At 38.4% G+C, this 13,007-nt stretch overlaps 1 protein-coding gene across 3 annotated transcripts in view; it reads right to left on the bottom strand.

Moving 5' to 3' along the window:
* Nucleotides 1-9,479: 9,479 nt before the first annotated feature.
* LOC111239253 (protocadherin alpha-C2-like) overlaps nucleotides 9,480-13,007 on the bottom strand; it is a 40,812-nt gene continuing 37,284 nt past the window's right edge. For all 3 annotated transcript variants that reach the window (XM_022769090.1, XM_022769091.1, XM_022769089.1), the window contains exon 4: nucleotides 9,480-12,661. In XM_022769090.1, the coding sequence (XP_022624811.1) occupies nucleotides 12,354-12,661 (308 nt within the window). In that variant the 3' untranslated portion in view covers nucleotides 9,480-12,353. The remainder of the gene's footprint in view (nucleotides 12,662-13,007) is intronic.

Consider the following 13,007-nt stretch of genomic DNA (forward strand, 5'->3'; position numbering starts at 1 on the left):
GGTTTCATTACATCTTGGAATAATGAAGGACTAACACGAATGAAGCTCCAAAGTGATTTTCTAAAGACCAGATCTACCTTTTAATACGCACGAATGGCTTTCTGCCACAAAGGCATTTCTCTGTCAATTCTCTCCATTGGCTGTTCAAATCGCCTGTGCGGTACTCAGGATTAATGTCAACAGTTACCGCTTACTTAGATCCCTCAAAAGTCAACACGGGCCTTTAACGAGAGATAAGGGTCTTCATATTCCAAGATCAGATCAAGACCGAGATCCTTCGCTATATTTCCAATAACAGACCCTCGTTTCATCTCTTCCGTAATAGAATAACTCAGGTCTCCATAAACGAGGTGCAGCGTTACAAGAAAGGAAGCGAAGCAGAAGATCGGACGAAGCGCTGGAAATCCTTTGTTACCCATCCTCTGAACATATGCGTCCTCGGTTTGAACAAATGATTGTCCAGAAAAATAAATAATATATTCCAGAACAGACTCAATAATTCAATATTTTACAACAGCGAGCACGATAAAAAAATAGTCGGGGGAAACAAGGGATTCTTTTGAGAAATCATACCTGACTTTGATGCAGTAACAGTGGGTGGAGATGTCTGTGATACTGTTGTGCTAGCCCACAGCGGCACCATGAGTCGATTTTCACCATTTACACCTGCAAGCAATATTCTGGACAAAGTCTAAACCCGCCTTATCCTCAGCCACTTTCAGGAGAACTTTGTGTCACATGTAAAACATACAGTAAATTCTACAATTTAATGGATTATGTTCAAATATAAATAAGTAGGTCATTCATCTGACAATTCTTATATTTTATTGGCGTTATATCAAATATATATTTACTTTCAAACAAAAACAATCATTTAAAAGTTTGAAACTAATAAATGAGACAGATTTTCACTGATAAAGCATAGTAATGCACATTCAAGCATCATGGATAGGCTACAGCCTCAGCCTATTCAATAAAGACCTGAACCATCATCATAATTAGTAATATCTGTTCAATAGATAGATAGATAGATAGATAGATAGATAGATAGATAGATAGATAGATAGATAGATAGATAGATAGATAGATAGATAGATAGATAGATAGATAGATAGATACTTTATTTATCCCCTTGGAGAAATTCATGTGTCCATTATCTCATTGTTATTAATAATAATAATAATAATAATAATAATAACAGTTAACAATAACTGAACAATAATAATTAAATTAGTCCACTTCCTTTGGCTGAGTTGCTGTATAGCCTGATGGCTGTGGGAACAAAGGATCTCCTCTACCTCTCTGTTCTGCAGCGCAGTGAGATGAGACATTTGCTTCTGTAGCTGCTTCTCTTTCCTGCCAATGTTGTGGAGAGGATGGTTGGTTTTGTCCTAGATGGCCTCCATCTTACATTGCATGCATCTCTCCACAACAGTCCTGAGTAAGTTCAGACTCCTGCCAAGCACAGACCCAGCCTTTTTGACCCTGCCCCTTCCAGTAGATGGCATCCGTGTTCAGGGACCAGTCCAGTTTACTGCCCACGTACACACCTAGGTATATATAAGTGTGCACCACCTCAATGTCCTTCCCTCGAATGTTGACTGGCTGAAGGGTGAATATGCATGTTTTATGATATTGTTAGAGGTATCAACTCTTGAGTAAGCTATGGCTCAAATGAGATGACCAGCTATCCTCTCTATACACCCAAGAAATATGAACATTACTGTCCTCACAGTGTCCCTTGAAATTCTACAAAGGAAAACTGTCTCTGAAAAAAGACTTTTCCCTGTTACTGGAAAAACTTAGTCTACTTGTCTCTGTCACAATCAAAGAAACCCAGTGACCCCCCTTCCCGCTGTCTCCACCATCGTCACCAATGAAGGCGTTAGTTAAAACTGCCATGCTGAAGCTTAGTCAAATTGATTTTATCTACTAAACAGCAAGAACCACACACATGACCACTCAGGTGTCCACCAGAGATGAGACTGACACCATGCGGCTTCCTTGAATATACCAGTGATTTTAAACAGCCGGTGGCATGGTCAAACACATCGTGGCAATCACAGATCATCTGGTACCTGTCTCAATAATCTTAAATTTGTCACTACCAGTCTCCCTTCCTGTCACAGATTTCCAAGAGCTGAAATTAGCGATTGTTAATGAAGACTGACTATGAATAATCTCCCTTCAAATTTGCTTTAAAAAATAGTATAGACATAGCATTACAGAATGTAATCCACATAAATTATGATAGAATTTTGTCAGCAGTACAATAAAACAAATGCATATTATAATCTATATTATGACCTCAGTGCTACACCACAACAGTGTTGAGTGCTCTACCAATTTAGCACTGCAACCCTGTTACATTGTTGGACTCATAATGAGCAGTTGAGAGAAAAATGATTAAAATTGAGGTGCCCATTCAGAGATATTGTCCTGACTATCCCACGCATTCTTCCTCCTTGTCAAAACCACGTGCCTACATTACTCACAGTGCAACTCAGCTGCCAGCGGCTCAGTCAAAGATTGAAGTGATTGATTGAAGTGTGTTATGCTGGTAGCAACTGATGTAACCTCAAGCATAGATGAAGGGAAGGCTACAGAGGTCTAAACTCACAAGCTCAAGCTCAAGTTCACAACCACAGATTTTTTTCATTTTGAAATTTGTAGTCTACAAGCCTAACCAACACAGATTCAGGTGACATTAGTTGAGGCAATTTATGAGATTTTGTGAAGCAAAAGCCTATAACTTATTTTCTCATATGCAGTAGCATTCATCAAGACTCTAAATAAAATCTGTGGAGCTCCACAGAGGCAATGAGTTCCGTGAAGCCATAACAGATAGTGGGCAACAATTACCTTTTGATGCTTTGTACGTTTTCAGTGTCCTTCTACATTAGGCATTAGCTTCACTGAATCATGCAGATGTTACAGTGTTAATCTAAAATGCTTCTCTGTAAAAGTTGCTAAATTTCCCGTATGTCAAAAACACAACCTATCATATGCCACAGAATTTATCCACTTTTGATCAACAGATCAGCGCATCGGACAACTGGTTGGTACTACTAGTCTGACCAACTGACCAATTTACCACCAGACTTAAATCTGCCTTTTGGTTTGCTTGCTAGCATAAAGCCTCCAAACTGTAGACAAAAACCAGCTGTTTGTCGTTCAGCTGGTCATTGAATGACATTCCAGCTTCAATACAATGAGCTGGCCAGCAGCTCCACCATCTCCTCATGGTAATGCCTTAATGCCTTTACTCAGTTTCCATAACAATATATCAGACTGCACAAAACTTGAGAGCTGGATTACATTGCTGTGTTCCAGCCACAGTGTGAACCCAGTGCCAAAGTCAGAATGTCCCCACATAGTTGCTTCAAATGTAATTCAAATGTAATGATGTAAAACATTTCTATATCCTAACTCTAAATATCAACTGTAAATCCTAAACCTTAATCAATCGCAAATCCTAAAACTCATTTATTTGTCCATTCTTTCCTTTTTCTCTTCTTAAATGTCAACATTTAGCAACTTAACCAAAACTACTACAAAGGCCATGTTAGTTGTTCAGTTTCAGCTTTGACAAATTTCACACCAGCAATATCAAAATCAACATTAAGCTACATTGACACCAAACTGATCAAGTAAAATTATGCTTTCAAGGTGGACAGATATCAGCACAGTCAAGTCAGTGTCTGTCGTAAAATATAAAAAGGAATTTATATTTGTAAACATCCTGTATTTTGTTTCCAAGAATGCATTAAAATGTACACAAAAGCGATTTCAACTTAATTTACTCACCAGCAGAGTAGTTCTGGAAGATGAGCAGAAAAATGTGCTTCAGCTATGTCCAGAACAATCCACAAGTAAGGGTTTTATCTCAGGATGTACAGAAACCTAAGGAAAGAATGCATACAATATCAATTAAATTTAGTTTTGGATACTGTAGTTTCTAATGATGGCATAAGAAGCTTGGTACTAATGAAAACTTATCCCTTCCAACAACCTATAAAACATACAACATGCTGCATTGGTTTCGTATATTAAATTCGGTTTATATGCATGTTGCAAGGCCATTTTACAGATGGGCAGTTAAAACTGCCTAGTTAGTGGGAAAGGGGACAAACACATTAGTAATGTAAACTTCTGGTGTTGTTTACACAGATAATAAAATGGTAACTGAGCCTAATACGCACACTGCACAAGGCAACTATTTTTAATCATGAGTCACCATGCTGACAGGCTAAAATACTGACCCTTATTAGGATGAGTTTGTAACACACCTCTCCTTCCTTGATAGGCTACAGTGCACTTTTGAAGTCACTGACAAATGTTGTTCCCATTCCCTCTGCAGAAAAAGAAAATAAATATAATGAGGAAAATGTCACATACAACATTGGTAAATGCTATGACTTAATGTTAACAGACCAAATTTCACAGATATGACATCCAACAAAAGCATAAGCTAGATCAACTCTGGTTAAGTGTATCTGACCCAAATAAACATTTAGTGTGGCCAGAGCTACAGTAGAACTGCTTATAAAGAGATTAGCATTATGAGTGTAAAAACTAAGCTAATGAATGACATGATGTGCCTAAGAAGAGTTTATCGTGGCACTGACAACTCTTAGAGGACTGGTCTTGACTAGTGACTAATGGGTAGGCACTATGCCTTCTTTCTTTTATTATTTAATTGATTTAATGTATGTACTTATCCTTGTAATTTCCTGTTTGTTTTGTCATCTTGTACACTCTTCACCATATTGGCTAGCTTTTATGTGTTCTTGTGGATTCACCATGATCTATGTCCTGTTATAGCTAGCTTTATTTGATTGAGAACTAAAACAACTTTCTGTATGCTAAAACAGCATCAATAAAGAAATATATGACGACGAAAATTAAAATGATGATATTTACCAGGTGATGTGGTTGAGTCAGGTAACTTCTCCAACCAGTCAGTATTTGTGAAACCAGACTAAACATAGCAACTGATGTATGCTTGTATGATGTATGTAATTATAAATTACGTTTGTCGCTGCTGAGGTCCTGAGACGGTCTTCCTTGTTGTTTCAGCTAAACTGCTGGACTGTCACATTTAACTTTTAATGAGAAGGAGGAAAGAATGGAAAAGAAGCAGTGACCATCATTGACATGTATATCTAGACGCCATAGCCATCGCCGCCTTGTTTTCGCGCCCAATCTGCGTCGCGCATGCTCGAGCAGAGTCGCCATCTTGGAAAGCTAAGTACGGCAAAGCCATTTGGACAAACCACAACGCCCAATTTGAGTCGCAAAAGAAAAAAAAAGAAAACAATAACTATATAGACAACACCGATCTGTACGAAGGAGATGTAAACTTCACCGAATATTACGCAAATTCATTTGTTCATGTATTTTATTATAAAGTAATTTCCAATTTTTTGAGAGGTAATACCTTCAGGTGTAGTTAGTTGTTATCTTGGAAACAAAGTCAATGTTGTAGGCTAGTTCAACACAGAACATAAGCATATTAGTGTGATCTGATCACTCTAGCCTTATGGATGTGATATTTGCCAACAAGATAGTAATATAATTAAGATAATAACCAAATTTGAAAACAGGTAAACTAAATTGTATTGTATTGTTGCACTGAATTACATTAAAAAGTATTTATTTTAAAACTGAGACCTATTGTGTTTCTTACATTGCAGTAGGTAATATGATTACTGATTTATCAAAACACGCTGGTGTTTTCACCAACCATATAACATACCATTTTCTTATTTTGATCCAGTGTTGCAAATTTTTTGTTTGTTTGTTTTTTCTCCTGACAAATTTGTTGAATACACAGGTTTTTTTTACTATATTGAAAAATGAAGCAAGGAGAACAAGAATGTTTTTGAGGAATTTCTCTGACAAACCTGTGAGCTGAATTCACCCATCAATGACAAATTATTTCTTCAGAAATTAATTTGAAATCAGTTCTTCAGTCACAAGAAATAATTATGCTCAAGATGATCATTTCACAATTAATGGCAGTTAAGCATCAAAATATAAATAAAAAATTACACTGAAAGTATTGCTTAGTTTTATTACCCATGCCTTGCTCTCCACCATGTTCTTGACTAAATGACTCTGGATAAAAGTTCAAATCGAATTTTTGACAAAATGGTTTTGCACAACACTTTTTCTAACTGGTTAGTTGATCTGCTACTGTGGCCAAATGTGCTGTGATGTTTTAACCAGAAGATGGCGCCTTTTGCTCAGCACTCCTGCAGATAGAACAAGTGCAGCAACTGGGAGTGAATGAAAAAGAAAATGTGTTGCCATACTGTATTATTTTCAGACTGAGGTTTTATAACATGAGCATGAACCTAACTGGTAATAGGTTCTGGAAATCTCTTACATTGTGAACGAACGACCATCTACGTCTATTACCTTGTTGGGTTTGAGTAACTGAAAGTCTTTCATGCTGTAAGCAAGCATTGACCAAAATGATATCTTACGTCATGCACGCGCTGCATCATGGTATATGTAGTCCAACACTTCATCCCGTTACACTCTCCTTGCATTTCACTGAGGTGTTGCCTTATTTTATTTTATTTTATTTTATTTTATTTTATTTTATTTTATTTTATTTTATTTTATTTTATTTCATTTTATTCTTTTTGCTGCACGACTTAACGTTAAGGTTAATGAGCGCCCATTTTTCTCGTTGCAGAACATGACAAATCTGTCTCTTTCCTTCATACAAAAATATTCCAACAGACATAAACGTGGGCATTGTAGGCTATCAAATGACCTCTGCGTTGTTTAAGACTGCAAGCAGATATTGATACAAAGAAGACCATTTATTGTGTCAGTAAATCTATTATTTATTTTCAGTGGCGGTCAAACACTTAATGCAAAAGGCTACAGCTTGCATAGCAAACATCGAGATATGTGTGCTACTGTATTTGATGAGTCGCTTTTGATTGCCTGCCGGTCCCCTCGAAGCCTCGACTACAGCTTATATCTAACATCAAACATCAATATTCTGGATAGATAGATAGATAGATAGATAGATAGATAGATAGATAGATAGATAGATAGATAGATAGATAGATAGATTGTTTTGATGTTGAGCATTGGATCCAATATAGGATTTGACTGAAATTGTTCAAAAGGAAAGCTGCAAAGACACTTCAAGGCCAAATTTATGTATCATTCATTTGTATTCGGCAACTAGTAAATCAGTTATGTTCATTTCCATTAATCATGACAGGCTGAAACAAATTTAATTAATTTTCAACCCACTCTCTCAGCCGGTTTCATTAACCCCTTGCACTTTCTCACACCCAATGTTTCTCCTAAGTGCAATGTGGAGTGCTGTTTCTGCCACAGGCAAAAATTATTGTGCCTCTCTTCATCCTCATCATGGCTGCTTCCAAGTCACTCCATTTGCCTTGTCAGCAGAATGAGGGTTTTGCTGAGTCACTGCAGCTGGCAACATCACCAGCCAACACACCCACTAAGATAAACACACCAGTGAACCCTTCTGTTCTATCACCCTTTTCATATTATTCGACCATTTTTTTGGGGAGGGGGGGTTATATTTTATATTTCCAAATATTTCACTATTTGGTTTTCATCTGTTAGTGGGTTAAATCCATATTGGAAAAAATGATGGTAGACCATGCCCTGCACAATATAGTGTAGTGTGTACCCATGTCCAAACTGGTCTACATTTGTCTCTGTGGACTGGACAGTTTATAGAAAGAATGAACAAACTGGCCCAATGTTCTGCATGCACGGTTTTGTTCACTCACCCACAGTATCCATATTCATTAGCCATAGATTCACTGCTCTGCAGACTAAACACTGCAGGCTACTTTTCTGAACACTGAGTCTGCTTGCTTGTTTTTTAATTTGTTTGTATAACTCAAATGAGCCAAAATTCAGGAGTACCAGAGCACATTTTGTGAATGCTCATGGGAATACATAACTGTAGGCATTTTAAAAGTGTGGGTGTTAGTGGTTTTTGTTAAAGTGTGGTTCTTCCACTGATCTGCTCTTCTTACTAGTTAAATGTCAGTGAGGAGTCAGAGACATATTAATGGCAATACATCATCAAATCATCAGTCATCAATGCTGTCTGTGTTGTTTAAAAGGACACATCCCCACACATCCTTAACCCCACCCTGGGCACCCCACTGTTTCAGCCCTCCTGTGTTTGTCTACATATATAAGGCTGTTGCCATAGAGACTATTCCCCAAATAGATGTAACCATAGAAACTATTTTGTCTGTCTCCTGGAGAGAATAAAATTTAAAAAAGGGATGTAGCATTTTAACATTTTTTTAACACGAACTCTTGAACCTGTCTCACTGCTATCTCCAATCTCTGCGTGCAGAATGAAAGCCAAAACTGAAGAGATAGACTTCATGAACTTTATTTATTTTAAGAGCAGTATCAGTATTTGATTCAAGAATGCACAGACAGATCTATTTTACTCTCAGCCATGAGATTAAAAGCCAAGTGAGAAATTTTTATCTGCTCTGGGCAACAAATTACAACAAAATGGGGATTTTGTTGTGGCTTCCAGAGCTCTAAATGACCCTTTCGGAAAATACTGAGCTCACAGTCTGAGTAGATGACTGTATGAAAGCATTGATTATCATTGCTGCATTTTATCTAGGCCAGCATGACTGATGTCTCTCTATTGTGCTTTTTTCTGCAAACTCACCCACTGGGAGACAATAAATCTATTTAGCCACTCTATTAAATTATGTTGCATCTGGAAGCTTCCTTTCACAAGGGAGTGTTTGGACCATCTGTGACCATGGCTTTCAACAAGGAGAAATGAGGCATCATTGTTGGGCAGGTCATTCTGACTGTGTCTCTCATCTCTGCAGGGAATGAGACTTTCTGAGTGCTTGCCAGTGCAGAGAAAGAAAAGGGATGTGAGCATATGTGATAGAGGAGAGCAGCCTGTACATAGTTTGTCAGTCCGTCACTGATGTGAAGAGATGTACTCGTTCTCTCTCTTACTGATCCATTCTTTTCCCACTCTTCTGGAGTGTTGCATTGACCCTTTTTTTTATCTCTCTGGAGATAAAATTCTCATCTGTAAAATAAGAACAATTCTGATTCTGATTTCTAATTAAGGCTTTCATTACATAAGGCTATATTTTAATTAAAAACAGTGTTATTCATTACTTAGTATTTAAAAGATACAGAATAACTGTGATCAAAATCCAAAATTATAAATTTAATAAAAAGTGAAAAAAAAGCAATATTCTGTATTTTTACTCATTCCCCGCAGTCAATTTGTTTGCAATAAGTGACCAATTCTACTGTAATACCTCTTCAAATGAACGGTAGAGAAAGCAAAAGGCCTAAACACACACACACACACACACACACACACACACACACACACATAAATTCCCACAAGACAATAAATTCAAAATGTATTTTTAAGAAAGAAAACTTTATTAGTGATTTATAAACAAAACACATTACCACTGTATCCATTTAGGTAAAATAAAAAAGTCAGAAAATAAATGAAATAAATGAAATTCACTACTTCACTGTTACAATTGATGAGCGGGTGTACAAAAAAGGGTTTTACAACAGATCTGGGCTGATCCATTAAGGACAGCACATTGCCACCATAGTTCACCACCATACATTGGGAAAGAATGACAGCATGAACGCTCACTAAACACAAGCATACACTACATATACCTTTTTTTTTCTTTTTTCTTTTTTTTTTTTACACTGGAATATTTTTTTCTGTCATTTTTCTTTTTTTTAAGAGTGAAAGGGAAGTGATAGCTCATCATAGGATCATACATATTTCAGTTACAATATTACAGTGTTAGTTAGATCGTCATGTCAAAGCCAGACACAGAGTGTTTTTTTTTTCCTTTTTTTTCTTGCTTTGCTTCTTCTCAAAAGCAAAAATCATAGTTGGTAAAACAAAAATAATAAACTTGCGTTGAAAGGTATCACACTATAGCATTTACAAATATCTAAAGAGGTTTAGTGGATGCCATACAACATCTGTGGAGCGTGAAGATTGTAGTACGTAGATGTTTGGCAGAGACAGAAGTACATACAAATATCTCCTGTGCGAATAATGAAGAAAAATGATAATACAAAAGAATAAAATCATAGCCATCTATCTATTTATATATATATTTCTCTATATAGTATGTGTTTCCTTAGAGCAGTACATGCAGCAGCCACTTAATGGAGTGACGTCATACTGAGCCGCAAAACTTTGGGGACGTGGCAACAAGTTACAGGCAGGGGAGGGGAACCAACAGAAGCAGGTTTTGAGGCATGTGTGTGCCCCTTTTTCAAAACCTCCTGAGAGAGGATTGGTGGGATATAGCTGTGGGATATGAATCCCTTGATACCCATATTTTTAGCAGGTTTCAATTACTAATGTAGAGACAATCTATGAGAAGTCTACGCTACATTTACAGCGTACATAAAAGCTAATATGTGAGACTCAACAATCCTAAACAATCAATGTGGAGAACAACTTTCTTCTCTTGTACATGGAGGTGGAGGGCCAGCCCACGGCACCTGTCTCCTAACGTCATCCCAGTCCTCCACCCCTGTAATCGGCCTCATCCCACCTAGTCCCCTCTCATCAGTGGCTACAAACAGGAAATGAACAGCGAACTGTAGTATTCACAAGTTAAAAGCACTGAACCGTTTTGCACTTAGAGAGACATCTGACAAGAGTTCAGGGTGTTGACCCCCCGACTGGGCTTCCCCAGGCCTCATCCACATTACTCCATGCTGTTCTCAGCACACCACAATGTTCAGAGCAGGCCATAGCCAGGATCGATCCTGAGCAGGGGGTCAGAGTGGGGGTTAGGAGCAGTGTCTGAGGGTAGATGGGGGTGTGGGCATAACACACAAAAAAGCAGTTAAAGCTATGAAGAAGGAAAAAAAAAAAAGCCAGAGTATGTAATAATGAATCTCTTTAGAGAATAAATGAAAACAGAATCAGTTCACAAACTTTATCATCACATGAAGAGGCAGTTAGTGAGATGGGTGACTGTGGGGAAAAAGGCAGTTGGGGGAGGGGAGGATGGCTCGTGGCAGCTTGGGGCTAGTACAAGCAGGTGAGCAGTTGTAAACTCAGGTAAGGACTGGTTGCTACCAAACATTCAAAGCAGAAAGCATCAGGCTTTTGCTGCGGCAGGGAGGGAAGAGAAGGTGTTATCAAAATCTCGAGACTCTAATAATCTGTATTCGGTTTCATCAGAGTCCACTGACTGAATGCGGAGTCACAAGCCAGCTCAGCTGGACTCTCCCCTTTGTGATCCTCAGGAGAATGTGAGGTAACTTCCCATCTCTCCATCTTTCCGGTGCTCTCTGCATTCCTCAGCTGGGGTTCTGGCTGGAGATGAAGCTCTCTGTGTCCTTCAAATGCAGTGAGCAAAAACAGAGTGATTGCAAAGGATGCTGCTTCCATCCTGAGAGGGCTGATGTACACGTGTGCACCGCATAGGCGACTGTGCAGGGCAAAAAGCTTGCAGTGTCTGGTTTTAAGCACATTTCTTTGATGTCAGTTGTTTTTCTCTCCTTTTTTTTTAATTTCTCTCCTTCTCCCTAGGTCTCAAGTGCTTTCCGTGTTCACTTTGTCATGGCAAGAGTGTGTATTTGTGTTTGCATGTTTGAATGTGTGAGCATGCGTGTGTGTGCATGTGGTTTCATTGAGATCTCAGGAAACACTGTTGGTAATTACCAGAGGAATCTGCAGCAGTGTCATGTTAGCCTTAGTTTCAGTGACTCTCGTCTGTGCTATTTACAAGTAGTGTGTGTCCAGCTCCAGATCACATACATCTGTCTCAATCTTCTATGTCATTCTTCTTTTCCTTGGCTGGCACAGAGCTTTTCGTTGTTCTTGTACAAAGTATTTGTCTTCTCTCAAAGAGAATGGTTTACACATTATAGTTGGGGAGGGGGTAAGACAGAGGTGCCAACGTGCCCAGTGGGTTAAAGGAGAAAAAATTCAAGACAAGGGCAAAGAGCAGTCTTTCCTTAATGGAAAGGATGACTGACATGAGTTGACTCAGGGTGTATAGGCACATAGGGGCTTGGAGCAAAATCAATCATTTTATTGTTTATCAAGGCAAGATCAATAATTTACCTCAGCAAGGGGCTGAAGGCAAAATAAATCTTGGTAAGGCCAGGTTCATAACAGAAAGAGCTTTAAAATGTTATCAGTGAAAATAGGTCATAAAATGAAATCGGAAAATCTAAGATAGTTTTCACATTTTCTTTTTGCCCAGTGGACTTTGGTTGGTACCTCTGTTTTAACAACGCCCTTTTCTTCTTTGCTGTTTTCTCTTTCTGCTCCTCTACTCATCTCCATCATCCTTGCCCTTATCCTTCTTGTCTTTCTTCTCCTTCTTCTTCTTTTTCTTCTTCTTGGCCTCCTCTTTCTTTCCAAAGGTGATGAAATCGCTCTTGTCGTCCTCTCCTCCCTGGTTCTGTCTGATGGATATGATGGCAGGTGAGCCAGGGATGATGAAGGCTTCTGGGGGAACCTCGCCAGGCTTCAGGTGTTGTGGGGGTGCACCAGGACCGCCGGGGCCATAGCGAAAGTGCCAGCTGTTACTGTCTACACCAGCCCCCATTGGGGGGGACACCTCTCCCCCTTCACCATCTGAAAGAAACAGAGAGGACAATGATAGGCTATTATTTGCTCTTTATTTGCTTCAAACAGATGTGGTTATGAAATAAAATCAAATGTTATGATTTTCTTACTTACAAACAACATCAAATTTGACAGCATTATATTACACGATCTCAATATTGTAATGTAAAAAAAAACACAAATTCCAGACTGCAGCCACATATTATTCATTGGCAAAATTCTTCAGACACACTAGGTGAGATTTACTAAGCCTTTTGCACCTCATTTATAATGTATTCTACACCTAAATTAATGTCATGAATGTTATTTATGAAACAGACACACCAGCCTGGAAGCACAATTTGCCTGTCATCTG

This window comes from Seriola dumerili, unplaced genomic scaffold (genome assembly GCF_002260705.1).
Source record: "Seriola dumerili isolate Sdu_G_001 unplaced genomic scaffold, Sdu_1.0 BDQW01002192.1, whole genome shotgun sequence".
NCBI lineage: Eukaryota > Metazoa > Chordata > Actinopteri > Carangiformes > Carangidae > Seriola > Seriola dumerili.